This window comes from Triturus cristatus, chromosome 1_1 (assembly GCF_964204655.1).
Source record: "Triturus cristatus chromosome 1_1, aTriCri1.1, whole genome shotgun sequence".
Classification (NCBI taxonomy): Eukaryota; Metazoa; Chordata; class Amphibia; order Caudata; family Salamandridae; genus Triturus; species Triturus cristatus.
The window spans coordinates 121,869,355-121,884,127 of NC_140579.1; the positions used below are offsets into that span (position 1 = coordinate 121,869,355).

The 14,773-nt window shown below is 45.4% G+C and overlaps 1 protein-coding gene across 1 annotated transcript in view; it reads left to right on the forward strand.

Annotated features, from left to right (window-relative positions):
* The window catches only part of LOC146869735 (uncharacterized), a 144,211-nt gene that overhangs the window by 27,991 nt on the left and 101,447 nt on the right, over nucleotides 1–14,773 (forward strand). Inside the window, exons 2-4 of the mRNA XM_085613809.1 lie at nucleotides 8,903–9,039; nucleotides 10,227–10,300; nucleotides 13,879–13,989. Coding sequence (XP_085469935.1) covers nucleotides 8,903–9,039; nucleotides 10,227–10,300; nucleotides 13,879–13,989 — 322 coding nt within the window. The remainder of the gene's footprint in view (nucleotides 1–8,902; nucleotides 9,040–10,226; nucleotides 10,301–13,878; nucleotides 13,990–14,773) is intronic.

Below are 14,773 nucleotides of genomic sequence, written 5' to 3' on the forward strand. Positions count from 1 at the left end.
GCTCCCCTCCAAAGACTACATCCTTCTGGGAGACCTCAACTTTCACCTTGAAAAGATCAACGACCGCAACACCACCACCCTCTTGGACAACCTCACCAACCTCGGACTTAAACAACTAGTCACTTCCCCCACCCACATCGCAGGTCACACACTCGACCCCATCTTCACCTCCAGCAATCACGTCTCCTTCAGCCACACTACGAATCTCCTCTGGACTGACCACAGTTGCGTTCACTTCACCTACAACAAGCCAAAACCCATCAACCACCCCCAACCAACTCTGCAAAGAAACTGGAACAAAATCACCACCGACCAGATCTCCGCATCGCTCCTTCTAAACACCCCAGCCCACTCCTCTAACCCAAACCAAGCCGCCGCTAACCTCACCCTATGGTTATCCAACACCGCCGACACCTTAGCACCACTGAAAAAACGTCAAAGCAAACCTGGCAGCAAGAAGGCCTCATGGTTCAACGATGATCTTAAGAAGTCCAAGAAACTCTGCCGCTCCCTTGAAAAGGCCTGGAAAAAAGACCCAACCACTAGCACCAAGGACGCCTTCAAAAACGCCACCCGCACTCACCACCAACTAATCCGAAAGGCCAAGAAAACAGCATTCAAGGATCGACTCGACAACAACGCCCACAACAGCAAGGAACTTTTCAACATCGTCAAGGAATTCTCCAACCCCTCGGCCAACTCCAACGACATCACCCCCTCTCAAGCCCTCTGCGACTCCCTAGCCTCATTCTTCCACAACAAGATTGCAGACATCCACAACAGCTTCGACAACCAACCCAGAGACCAACCCACCCAACCATTTGCTGAACATTCTCCCCCCGTGAACACCCTTAACGACTGGAACCCAATCTCCACTGAGGACACAATCCGCCTGATGAACTCCATCCACTCAGGATCCCCCACAGACCCATGTCCTCATCACATCTTCAACAAAGCAGACTCCATCATAGCACCGCACCTCCGAGACGTCATCAACTGCTCCTCAACTCCGCCACCTTCCCGGAAGACTGGAAACACGCTGAACTCACCGCCCTTCTGAAAAAACCCACAGCGGACCCCACCGAACTCAAAAATTACCGCCCCATTTCGCTCCTTCCATTCCCGGCCAAAGTCATCGAGAAAGCCGTCAACAACCAGCTCGCCGCTTTCCTCGAAGCCAACAAATCCCTCGACTCCTCACAATCTGGCTTCCGAGCAAAACACAGCACTGAGACCGCCCTCATCGCAGCAACAGACGACATTCGAACTCTACTGGACAATGGAGACACAGTCGCCCTCATCCTCCTCGACCTTTCTGCAGCCTTCGACACAGTCTGCCACAGCACCCTGTTACAACGCCTCAATAACATCGGAATACAAGGAAAAGCACTTGAATGGATCACCTCGTTCCTCACCGGAAGAACCCAGAGAGTCCGCCTCCCACCATTCAAGTCCGAGGCCACTGAAGTCATCTGTGGCGTACCACAAGGATCATCACTCAGCCCCACCCTCTTCAACGTATACATGAGCCCCCTCGCGGCCATCGCCCGCCAACACAACCTCAACATCATCTCTTACGCGGATGACACTCAACTAATCCTTTCTCTCACCAATGACCCCAGCACCGCCAAAACTAACCTACACGAAGGAATGAAAGAGGTTGCCGAATGGATGAAACAAAGCCGTCTGAAACTGAACTCAGACAAAACAGAAGTCCTCATCTTAGGCACATCCCCCTCTGCATGGGACGACTCTTGGTGGCCGGAAGCCCTTGGAAAAGCACCCATCCCGACAGACCACGCACGGAACCTAGGCGTGATCCTGGATTCTTCACTTTCAATGAACAGACAAGTCAGCGCCGTATCCTCATCCTGCTTCAACATTCTCCGCATGCTCAGGAAAACATTTCGCTGGATCCCCACCGAAACAAGGAAAACAGTCACCCATGCTCTAGTCACGAGCCGACTGGACTACGGAAACACCCTCTACGCAGGTACTACCGCTAAACTCCAGAAGAAACTCCAACGAATCCAAAACGCCTCAGCCAGGATCATATTAGACATCCCGCGCAACGAACACATCTCTGGTCACCTGAAAGACCTCCACTGGCTACCCGTCAATAAGAGAATCACTTTTCGACTACTAACCCACGCACACAAATCACTCTACGACATCGGACCAGAATGCCTCAACTCACGACTGTCCTTCTACACCCCCTCCCGCCAACTACGTTCTTCCAGCCAAGCCCTCGCCACTGTACCTCGCATCAACAAGACCACCATGGGAGGCAGATCCTTCTCATACCTGGCTGCTAAAACATGGAACTCACTCCCCGCTTACCTTCGCCTCACCCAGAACCACCTAGCATTCAGAAAGCAACTTAAAACGTGGATATTTTACAAGTAATCCTCCTCCCCTTTCTAAGCGCCTTGAGACCCTCTGGGTAGGTAGTGCGCTATATAAATTCTCTGACTTGACTTGACTTGAATGACGATGTCCATCTTGTTTATCAGAGACATAGGCAAGTTTCTTTTCCTGTACAAGAAGCTGTTGAAAAAGAACTTGAATCATTACTTAAGCATGACATTATTATGGGTGCAACTTGTCTGACACCATGGGTTTCTCCCATAGTGGTAGTGCCTAAAGAGGACACTGAAAGAGCTATACGCATGTGAGTTGATATGTGCTAAGCAAACAATGCAATTGAATGAGAACGACATCCAGATGCACAAATTGCTGACATGATAACGCAATTATATGGTGCAAGGATTTTCGCCCTAATTTAAATACAGGTTATCATTAGTTCGAACTCAAAGAAGACTGCAGGTATATTACAACCTCTTCTACACATGTTGTTCTATTTCGATATAAAAGACTCAGTTTTGGTATGTCATTGGCTGCAGAAGTTTTCCATGACGTCATTCGACATATCATACCGCCAGTTGTGAATGCATTCAACTATAGCAGTGTCATATTATTTTTCGGAGCTACCCAGAAGGAACGTGATAAATCTCTCACCCAAGTATGTCTCCTACTGACTGATGCAGGACTAAATTTGAATGCGGACACGTATGAGTTCCACAAGACAAAGTTAAAAACAATTTGCCATATCTTTTCTGATGGGGGGGCGACACCTGATCCTGCTAAAGTACAATCACTGTCAAAGGCTGATCCCCCACAAGAGGGTTCTATGATATGTTCATTTCTTGGCACGGCCACTTCCTGTTTAAGATTACATACAAGACTTTGTTACCATAAATGCTCCCTTACGAGAGTTAACGAAAAAAATGTTTCATTCAACTGGTCAAAAGAATGTGAGGGAAGCGTCTAGAAAATTGAACAAGCCATTGAAACTGCTACTCAAATGGCCTATTTCAATCCAAAGCTTCATACAGAGATTGCTTTTGACCCTAGCCCCATTGTGTTAGGCGATGTCCTGGTACAGCACAGCGGACACCCCCCCGCTTGAAGGCATATTGTAGAATATGCCAATAGAGGTTTATCCTAAACAGAACTTGCTTACTCTCAAAACAAGAAAGAAAGTTTGGCTGTGGTATGGACTGTGAACATTTCGATGTATTCCTGTATGGAAAGCCTTTTATACTGGTAATTGATCATCAAGCTTTATTGACTATTTTGGTAATCAAAAAGCCTCCTCACATTGATTGGTGGGGACTCAGATTGCAAGAGTATGATTGCAATATTGTGCATCATCCAGGGAAGGATTAAAACCCTGCTGACTTATTTTCCGTAGTGCATATACAAAGTCAAGGTACTCCATCTAAGACGGCTGAAGCCTACATCGATTTCATTGTAAAGTCAAATGCGCCAGCTGCCAGATCGTTAGCCCAGATCATCACTGCCATAAGCCATGATAGTGGCATGCTGAAGTTGAAAGATATGATTACACATCTGTCGTGGAACTGACATGCTTGACCTCTCACCAGCGATGGGGAATACCAAAAGTACAAAAACTTTAAAGATGAACTGTCTATAACTCAGGAAGGAGTTATACTGCGAGGGATGAGAATCATAATTCTGGAGGGTTTAGAACAGAAAATGATTGAAGTGGCACACGAAGGACATCGTTTTGTTGTTGCCATCAAGAGAGCTCTCCGAGATCGAGTTTGGTTTCCATATTTAGATGAGAGGATTGAAAAAGAACTCAAGGTCTGTCATCTATGTAACGGCCTCTCTTCAAACATTACTCAACATACTCTTACCATGTCAGAACTTTCTAAGCATGTATGGGAGAGAATAGCATCAATTTCTTCGGTGCACTCTAAAATGTACATGATCTGAGGGTAATTGTGGATGAGTACTCTCGATTTCCATTAATAGACGATCTCACATACACAACTCATGAGCGAGCCACTCAGAGACTTGACAGCATTTTTGCAACATGGGGCTTTCTAGCCATTTTGAGGTCTGATAATGGCCCACCATTCAACGGTAGAGAATTCAAGGATTTTCTGGAGCATCTGAGCATAAGGCAGGCCAACTGACTGGTTTAGCGTTTTATGAATACGCTAAAAAAAAGCAGTAAAGCGTACAACTCTTGAGAAGCTCAATTTGCAGACTTCCACCCTCCGACCCTATCGTTCAGCACCTAACTAGACCACAGACAAAAGTCCTGCGACTTTGATGTTTGGGATAGCAATGACAACCAAGTTATTAAAATGGACCAACAAAAGAGAAAGAGGTGAAAATACAACTCGAATGAAAGACTTGATTAACAAGGAAAAGACGAGAGCTTATGCCAAGAAGCGGCGACATGCAAAGAACACTGAGTTTAGTGAACGCTCTCCAACTGCAAAGGAGAAAATCGGATGCTCCGTATGATGCTGACCTTTCCATGTTGTGTCCACCAAGGGACATCTGGTGAGCGTCCTGGGAAGGCTATTATCAGAGATTCTGCTCACTTTCGAAATTTGATTCAAGATGGTGAAGGAAAGACTGAACCTGAAACTCCAGTGACTGCTGTAACTTCTTTTCCGTCTTCGAAGATCTCTGTCAGTGAAGATGACAGCTCCCAACTTCCGGTAACCATATCAGCTCGAATAACTAAAGTGGAATGAAGGTTGATTGAGGAAATGTGATCGTATATATGCAAGATGTAGTGTCTTGCAATATTTTATGACTGAACCCGTTTGGTTCCTAATGGACTCCGTAGAGCTGTGATGTAGGAGTCGGAGCACAATGCCATGAAAGCTTGTTTTAGAATGTAAGTTTGCAGTTACACACAGCAGAATGAAGACATGTAACACTAAGCACCGTCTGTGGGGGGGCCATTGGTGGGTACCTGGGCTCGGAAGATGCTACACTTGTGTTCACAAGAAAAACTCTTAACGTTGTAATACAATATTTCCTCAATGTCCAAAGTTCTCTTTTAGGTGCTTCTGAACTTTTCTGTACATTCTGTGCATTCTCTCCCTAATATCCCCTTCTTTCCGTTCGAATACGTTTCTAAAAATGCCAAATCTCTTAGATAAAAGACAATACAACGTTGCTTTCATTGATCCAAATGTATTTGCCTTCCTGCCAGCTTCAGGTACACTTTGAAGTTGTGTACCAGTATGCTCCAAGGCAGGACCAACCAGAATTATGATGGTGGGGCTATTGTTTGACACATATCAAAACCTCAACACAACACAATATATTATTTCATTTAATTTTAATTTAATTAAATTAAAATTAAATTAAATTAGCAATATGCAGCAGGAATGTTCTCCAACATGGCTTTAACAAAGGAAGTAGAAACAGCACTGAAGAAAATAATTATCCAAAACTCAGTCCACGTCACTCAATGAATACCAAAAAAGAAACGAAAATAACTAAGTTAAACACTATTGCGCCCTCTGGAGTAGGTGATTCTGTCTGCCACTCAGCTACATCAAGTATTTATTTATTTAATGCAAATCATAAAAGTGCATGAATACATACACCCGAAAACAGCGATATTGAAATCACAGATAGAAAAATTCTGATACATCTCAAACACTAGAATGTAAAACTCCAGATAGAAATCATGATAGATAAAAGCACACAGTTGCGATAGTTTGAGATTGCAAAAACAGTAACGCTAGTCTGTTAGTCAAGTCGAAGTGCTGTTTGGTACAATGCAATGTGCTCTTCCCAGCAGCTAAAATTGCTGCCCGCTGCCCTACCGCCTGGTTCTTTACTTGTGGACACCCTTGAACACTATGGGGCAGATTTACAAGCCCCTTGCGCCACTTTTGCGTCATTTTTAACATGGGAAAAGTGACGCAAAAGTGGCGCAAGGGGCTTGTAAATCTGCCCCTATACCTTCTACTGGCTTGCACAAGCTGGATAAAAAAAAGCAAGTGAAGAGAGACATGGGAGCACCATGCCTGTTGCACGGCTGAAAGGGTGGGTCCGCTCACTCCTAGGCCTGGACTTTGTTTCATTCCATGGGATCCTAAAACAAATTTGAAATGTAAGTCGACAAAATGTTTGACGATTTGATTTCGCCTGCCGTGGAAGAAAAATGAGGCAAACGGTAGCTGGTTATCATGCCCTGAACCACCTGCAAACTGGCCACTTCCTAGCTAGTTCGTTCACGGGAGTCTCTCTGATAAAATGAGGTCCTGGGGCAGCCACATGCACTTCTAAACTGTCCGGTTCATAGGCAGTGTTGGGTGGATCTTGTGGTTCTCTTTGCACCTCATTTTGCCAGAAAGAACCCCAAAAACTGTAAGAACCACATGAAACACCGGAAATCCTCCGACTTTTCAGGTTTTCCTTCAGATCGAATTGGAGTGCCTGCTTAGTTCTTTTGTGAGGCCAAATTTTACACCTAGGGCAATTTGAAAAAAAAAGATAGTTTTTTATTATTTCACAATTTACAAAATGATTTTGCCCCCCCTCTAGTGATAAACTCCATCAAATCAGGATAGCCTTAAAAGTCGCCAACGGAAGTAGCATCACCCGGGGGACGTACATGGTAAACTCCGCGGACGGATGCTGACGCGTTCACTCAAAGATGCACCAATGACGGTGCCCCCCTCGCACGCCCCCCAAGAGAGCATTTCCACCGGAGAGACACTTGGAGTGCCACAGAGGGCAGCTCAAGAGCTCCGTAATGTAGATCAACTTCATAGTGACCACACCGTCATCCGCTTCAGTCAACACGCATACACAGACGTCACCCAAAGATTACACTGACACTTATTTGTGGGTGAAGAACTGCTGCAGGTTTATTTCATACAACACAGTATGATAATAAAATTGGGTTATCTTACGGGCGATCCAGGGCAGGCAGCCCCTTGCTGCTCTGCCCGCCTGGTGAGCCAGCACACACGGTGGGTCGATGCCCGGCAGCGTGGCACATAATTATTTACAGATCATCCACTGGGTCACGTGATCTGTCTCCTACTCCCGCCCCTTCCGACAGGGGCGGAGCGTGTTGTGGCACACCCCCGGTTGGTCAGGCCCCCCAACCGCCCGAAGGACTAACGGGACTAACTAAGCCGCGCCCCCCCCCCGCCCCCAACGGCCCGCCTCCCGCTCCACACTATTGGGGGGCATAACCCTAGTGGGCGTAGCCTCGCGCGCGAGGCAGCAGGGGGAAGGCTCCGACGGGCGGCCACTAGAGAGCTGCCCTGCTGATGTCCCACTGCTTGGGACGCGGGCAGCGGCAGGGCACAAACGGGGGCTTCAAGAACATGTCCATAAATGCTGGGGAAAGGCCGACTACGCTGGACTCGTGGAGGGGTGTTACATTTTACTCAGTACAGAAGCACTGTTTTTTGCTTTTATATACTGATTGTTTTTACGGTAATGATTTTAATTAATTATACAGTTAATAAAGTTTACAAGTAGTGATAAACTCACTCCACGCATCCTGTACTCAGCGCTCGGGCAGTACTCAGCTCACAGATACAACATGTCTCCAGTCTGACCCTTAGTGGGACTTGCATTGATGGCAGGTTAATTGCTCACTTTGCAATGGCCTTCAGTAGCCATTCACTGGCGAGGATAGAAGCCCTCCTCTCACCCGAATGTAACGTGTCGGCACTCTCTTCTGTGGGGCAGTGTGCTAACAGATGTTGAATTCCACACATACACACACACACACACGCACACACACACACACACACACCCAACCACCCACACACACACACACACACGAGAGGTGTGGTGCAGCGGCCACAGGGAGCACAGGGATCACGTTCGATCCCCGGCTCCGGTGGCAGATCAGCTCAGCACCATGTGACTCCGGGCAATAGCTCACTTAATTTCCACGACGGCTCCAGCGCCTTGAGACCCGTAAGGGTGAGTAGTTCGCGCTTTACAAATACCAGATTTAAGATTTACCCAATGCTACTGCAACAAGATAGTTTGACCAATTCTTTGGGCAGCACACTCTTCCTCCCTCAACCGTTGGTGTGAGTAAAAATACTCATTACCTGTGGGTCTCACGCAATCCTGCACCTACTGATGTGCCTTCGGAAGATGGTGCTTGTACAATAGGAGGTACAAGCGGAGGAGGCTCCTTGCATTCAGCAAACATCATTTACAAAGCGCCTGTTAACTGTGGAGTTCCTCACACCCAAAACCCAGCTGACAGTGAAGAACCCTCCCATCATCTGTAGGCTCCATCTTGAACCAGTCCACCTACAGATCCCTTAATAATGGCACTACAACAGTGGCGGTGTCTGACTAGCAGCGGTGCGAGACTACAAGTAGTTCAGGCAGGAGGAGTTTCAAAGACATTCTTATCCCTTGCTTGTCATGTGCTTCCACCACAGCAATCTCCAAACTGAGTGAAGGGTTTCTTTGGCTCTATCTGCTATGCTTAATCAGTGATGACACTGTGCACACAATCACAGGGGCTTTCATTGATCTGCTGACTCCATTATGTCTCACACCTTTTCTCCAGATCCAAGGAACATGGCACCTGATCTCAAGTGCTTATCAGAATGAGAAACAACTGAAAGATGACAAGCAAGTAACGTTTGCCTGGATGGACATAGCCACAGTCTATGGCGAGACAAAGATGAAACACGTGGTTGGGACGTGAGTAATAATGCATGCTAGCAAATCAGCTTTAAGGGGTGGGATTTCCGGGACAGGAATACCTACCCAAAAACTTACAACTTTCTGTATATTGAAAATACTTTGCAGGGCACATTCCTACTTAGGATGCAGTCAGAGATTTACTCCAGTGAAGAGCAAGCATACATCTGAATCCAGTGCAAAAATGGGGACTGAACACCCTCTAAGACGTAGAGATTTAGGGCCAGACATTGGTCCATAGGAACAGGAATTTAGCCAGTGGATAAAATAGGCAATTTTATTTACATGTGTCTAGATGTAAAGCTCCTACACTGATGCATTACTGGGAATAACACCAGAATTCCAGATCTACTCTTGGTAATCTGCAACGGCCCATCATCCCAGGAGAGCTCATAACATTCACTGTGAATACCAAAAGATCTTAAAATTACTCCAAAATTATGGTTAAGCCTATATGAATACATACGTGCAGTTAAAAAAAAATCAAAACTTCAGTATGATGGGCCCAAAGGGCAATTGTTTAGCTCAAACTTATTAAGCATTTGTTCTACTTACATATGCTGTCCCTCATATGGAAGCTACTATTACTTCATGCAATAGGAACTGACATAAGAGGAGGACAGGAAGTACATCAAAAGTGAAAACTATAGAACAGTCCTGTGAAGAAAAATGCTTTTAAAAAGCTTGGAATTTATATGAGACATATTTAAGTTTATTAAGACTCTCTTTAAACTGAGTGTGGGAGGGTAAAGAGAGAAAAGGGAAGAGCAATGGACAGATAGTAAAACAGGTAGATACTTTCTAAATGAGTCAATTTTCAGAAAAAATTCTGATGGCAATGAGATCATGATTCAGGCTAATTTGTTTTGGAATGGATTTCCATAATCTAAAGACGAGCTGCCACATGCATCAACATTTGGATTCGCAATTCCTAAATAGCGATTTTTAAGAAATTGCTGTTTGGGAATTGCAAATCCTTATGCATGTAGGAATTGCAAAATAAATCGCATTCATGTTTTGCGTCGCTCTTGCACCAATTAGCGTGGTGGAGGATTGACACAACCCAGCTTGTAAATAGGCCCCTATGTTTCTCCCCCCCCCCCTCCACATTGCTGTGTTTCGAAGAGATAGTTAGAAAGGTGAAAATTAACATGATTTGTAATTCACTGATATTGTTTTTCTTTCAGAAAAGGAAGTCTTACGGTTATTAGGAACTTAAACATAACTTTTTCGGAGGAGGCTGGCTGCGTTACAGTAAGAGGTACACTTTTATCTTTCATCCATTGCAAACTCTTTAATACATCAGAAGATGAACTGAAAGAGAAATTGGACGATATTAGGAATATTCCAAATTTGAATATGTAAAAAGCATTGCAGATTTCCTTTTACATGACTCGCTGCCCAAGATGAAATCTGGCCAAGCAGAACGAGTGCGAAGGTTTGAGAAAAGGTTACTAGGGCTGCACGATGGGTTCGTTTGACTTTAATTTGCGGCTCCGGGTTTTCCTACAGTCTGCCATGTCTCTCTGAAGTCCTAGTCTTGAATAGATTTCTGAAGGTAAAAAAGAGCTCCAAATGCTGACATATTTCTGAGCCCACAGACAGACATGCTTCCAAACACAGAAAGGCAGGAAGCGGTGGCGGCTCCTCTGCTAAGGCGGAGGAGCGTTGCCACACTGCTTTTTAGCAGTGAAATAAAAGGAAAATAAAATATTAACTCGTGTTATTATGATTTTATTTTGTCCTACTTCCGGCAGCTTTGCGTGAGGGGTCGGGGGAGGAGTGGTAGCACCCTCCTAAGTGCGCTATGACTGCTTGGCCAACCCTATCGGGCCGGCCAAACAGTCTTGCACACTTTGCATGCTCTCCATGCAGGCTGCATTACAGTCTGCATGGAGAACATCTCCAGGCTCCCAGTCAGTGTCTGAGCGCCGATACACGGCGCTCAGACCAATAACAACACTGCTAATGTAGCGTTGTGATTGGCTGACTGGGAGCCTGGGTGTGCTTCAAGTTCAGGCCAGCGAGGGAGAACAACGGAGGAGAGGCGAGGAAGCAGCGAGCAGGTCAGTTTTATTAAAAATAATTTATTAATACCCGCTTCCCCTGCGTCCTCTCGGCTCCAACCCCTGACCTCTATCTCCAATCCGTGCTGGGCGCCGCTGGCAGGAAGGCATGGACAGATGCCTGCTTTTGTGCGCGTGGGCTCACGCGCACGCGCACACACATTCTCTATCTCTCTCGCCACTCTTTGCCTATCTCTCTCCAGGCTCCCTTTTACAAGCACTTCCTGTATCCTTCATTTCTATCTCATGGCCTTTCCTGCCTCTGCCTCGCCTTCTATGCTCCCTCATTCCTGTCCTGCCTAAGCTTGTCTACCCATAATGCATAATAATGCATAATGCTCCTCGACCAGACAGTGTGGAATAATGCTTGAGAGGCATATTATTTTGATTAAAAAACTCTTCTTTTAGTCGGTTTCTCTTCATTGCTCATCTCTTCTGTCCACCAGAGCTCTGAGACTCTTTCCCCTGTGATTCAGAAGGCTTATTCAGTTATGTGCTTCTCTACAGCCATTGTCCAAACCAAGACACTGCTAGTGAGCAGTCATGCCTCTGGAAGGGTCTGGCCCAATTTATTCTGAAATCTTTAAATGTTAATTCTCCGACGGTTCTTTTAAGCACCATGAAAGTGTAAAGGGGAGAACAACGGTCGGGTAATCAATTCAGTATACAGTGTAACTCATTATAGCCGCACAATAACTCAGAGCGCCAACTAGATGAAGGTTAGTCAAGTTTATTACAATTTCAAAAATAGTTGGACACATACGCATCTCATCATGAGGGTACAAAAGTACAAAGGTAATATCAGAAAGTCGAAGTGTCTGAACAAGTTTACCTGATGCAGCAGGAAAAGAACAATACGTTCCATGATCAATATTCAATCATCAAAAAGCAGGAATCCAGGTTTCCCTGCATCGGTGCTCTATAAGAGAAAAGCATTCGTTATTCTCTATCCCTTCTCTAACACTATAAGTGACATCTTTAGTTTATCTTTGCACAATAAGTTGAAAGAGAAAAGGTGTCAGTGATGGAGTTTTCCTAAGAAGTGTCTCCATGAAGTGATACGTCAAGGAGCATCAAGCCAATCTGAAGAAAAGAGGACGCCAGCTCTCAGGTGTTCACCGTTCGAGAGGCGAAGTGAAGAGGTTACTTAAGAGAGGAGAACAAGCAGCAGGGTTATAGATGACTGCACTGCCTAGACAAGTCACAGAAAAAGTAATAAGATAGTGCCCGCCTCAAATGGCCAGCTGCTATATGACCATAAATAATCTTGTTTTATAGAGGGGTATGAGAGGCAATATTCAAGGAAATTGTTTATAATGAATGCACCAAGTCGGGAGAAACAAAGAGAAAATTCACGTCGTTGTTAAGGTTCTTTTGATTTTTATTCACGGTGTGCTCTTGATACAGAACAGCAAACGCGTTTCGCCCAAACAAGGGCTTCTTCAGGGCATGGTAAGTAGAGAGGCAGCGCCTCCAACGGGAGTAATCGTTAATGAGAAAGTCTGGTCCTGATTGGTACTGGTTTTTAGAGAGTGTAAACGATACCTCTCAGGTAGTAAGACTGAGGCGGTCCTGGATGAATGAGGAGACTCAAATTTCTTTCCTATGGGCTGACCCGCGGTAAGGATTCAGTGGTTTGTCAAAGTGAGGTTCCGTCAGGGTTCGGGCCAATAATGCCAGTTCGTCCTTGTAGGTGTCAGTGATGGAGTCTTCCTAAGAAGTGTCTCCATGAAGTGATACGTCAAGCAGCATCAAGCCAATCTGAAGGAAAGAGGACGCCAGCTCTCAGGTGTTCTCCGGTCAAGGGGAAAAGTGGAGAGGTGGGCACCGTCCCTGTCAGAATGCATCATATTCTCAAATCCATATTCGGCAAAGGTTCTATAATGCCTTTCTCACACATGCTCTATGATGGGTACAGCCACAAAATGTCCATGACGCAGAGACTTTTCTCCATGTACCGTCCTTGCAACAATTTGTCCTTGGTTCCATCTCCTGTTCCCCTGTGAAGTTACTTCCATCCACCTTTTTGACTCCAAGCTATGATAACTGTATCTTTCTTGGTTCCACGGCTAGCTAAAGAAACAAGGGTTCTACTCTTTGCTAACAAACACTTGTCCACCTGCAACGCAAAACGTGAGAATGAAACAGCACCCTACAATTCACATGAAAATCAACAATGGGAACAGTTTAATGTGTTGCAGCTTCAAGCCGACGATTTAGGCTCAAATTACAAGTGCACTACATTATATATAGCAAGGGGTTTACACATCAATTAACATTTCAGTTACTACAGCCAATAACTATATTAATACATTATTTAACTTACACAATTAACCAATAAGCATTCAAAATACACTCAGTGTCTCAGTGCATCACATCACTAATACTCTGTGAGTTTCTTACATCGATTTATTCGTTTTTCACTACATTCCTACGTGCCACCTGTCCGGCTCCACATTGGATCGAGTAAGCTTGCACCAGCACGCGTCATTGGTTCACACTTTCTCTAACATCAAGCTTCGCTGCACAGATGATAATATGCGGGTGCGTGCATCACCCTTAAAACGTTCCCCTCGATAGGATACGAATTACCCCTCCATCACCTCTCTTGCCTCTTCGTGGATTGTTGCATTGCTACTCCACAATCTATACAGCCTCCTGCAAGCCTGTGCGTCGTGTGCTAGCATTCACTGCATACAGCTGTGTCAGGACACTGGGCGTGCTTCACTGCAAATGGGACCTGTCATGTTCCCTCTGTTTCTTCACCTTTCAGACCACGTGCACCACCTGACCTCAGAAGTACACAAGATGTCCGATGATTGCATTTTGTGGACCATGAACAACGACACTGACACGCAGCACAATTTTGGCGACGTCATGTTTTGTAAGTATGCACCGTAATGCAATGTAAGTATGCTAGGCCCAGGGCGCTCGACCTCGGACCTGGGGGAATGGGTTCGAGTCTCGGCAATGACGCTGAACATCCTGTGATTCTGGGCAAATCACTTCATCTCCCCGTGCCTAACAAAGAATGAATGTGTGTCCTAATGTAACGTAACTGGTGCTATGTAAAGCGCTCTGATACCTGATTTGATTCGGGTCAAGTGAGCGCTATATAAAAGTCTGCAACAACAAAAAATGTCAAAGGTTTCCACCAGGATGTCTTGTTTATTTGTTGAGGTTGCACGAGCAGAGCCCCAACCAGAACTCTAGACCCCCCTTTGTGTGCTGAGGAGTGAGGAGTGATTAGTGGAGAGCCAGATGACTCTCTAAACTATACGGATAAGAGTCCTTGAAATTAGAAATGAGGGCGGGCACTGTTGGAACTGCAGCTGGAAGTCCCCACCCCGCCAACACCACATATGGGAACTGCAAATTGAAAAATGAAATGATAAACCGAATTACATAAGTCAGGTTTCAACAGAAAAGGGGAATTTAGAGAAATCAAATAATAGTGAATTAATTCCACAAAATTGTCTCTCCTTTCACCATTTGTAATGTCCTGATACCGTTAAACACTGTGGGCCCGATTCACAGAACTAACTTAAGACAAAATCCTAAACTTACTACCGTTTTGATACAGTAAAACTCATATTCTTCTTACCACAACAGGGCGGTGGTCTCGCCCTGACCTTCTACCGTTCTATAGTTTGAAAATGCTGCACACT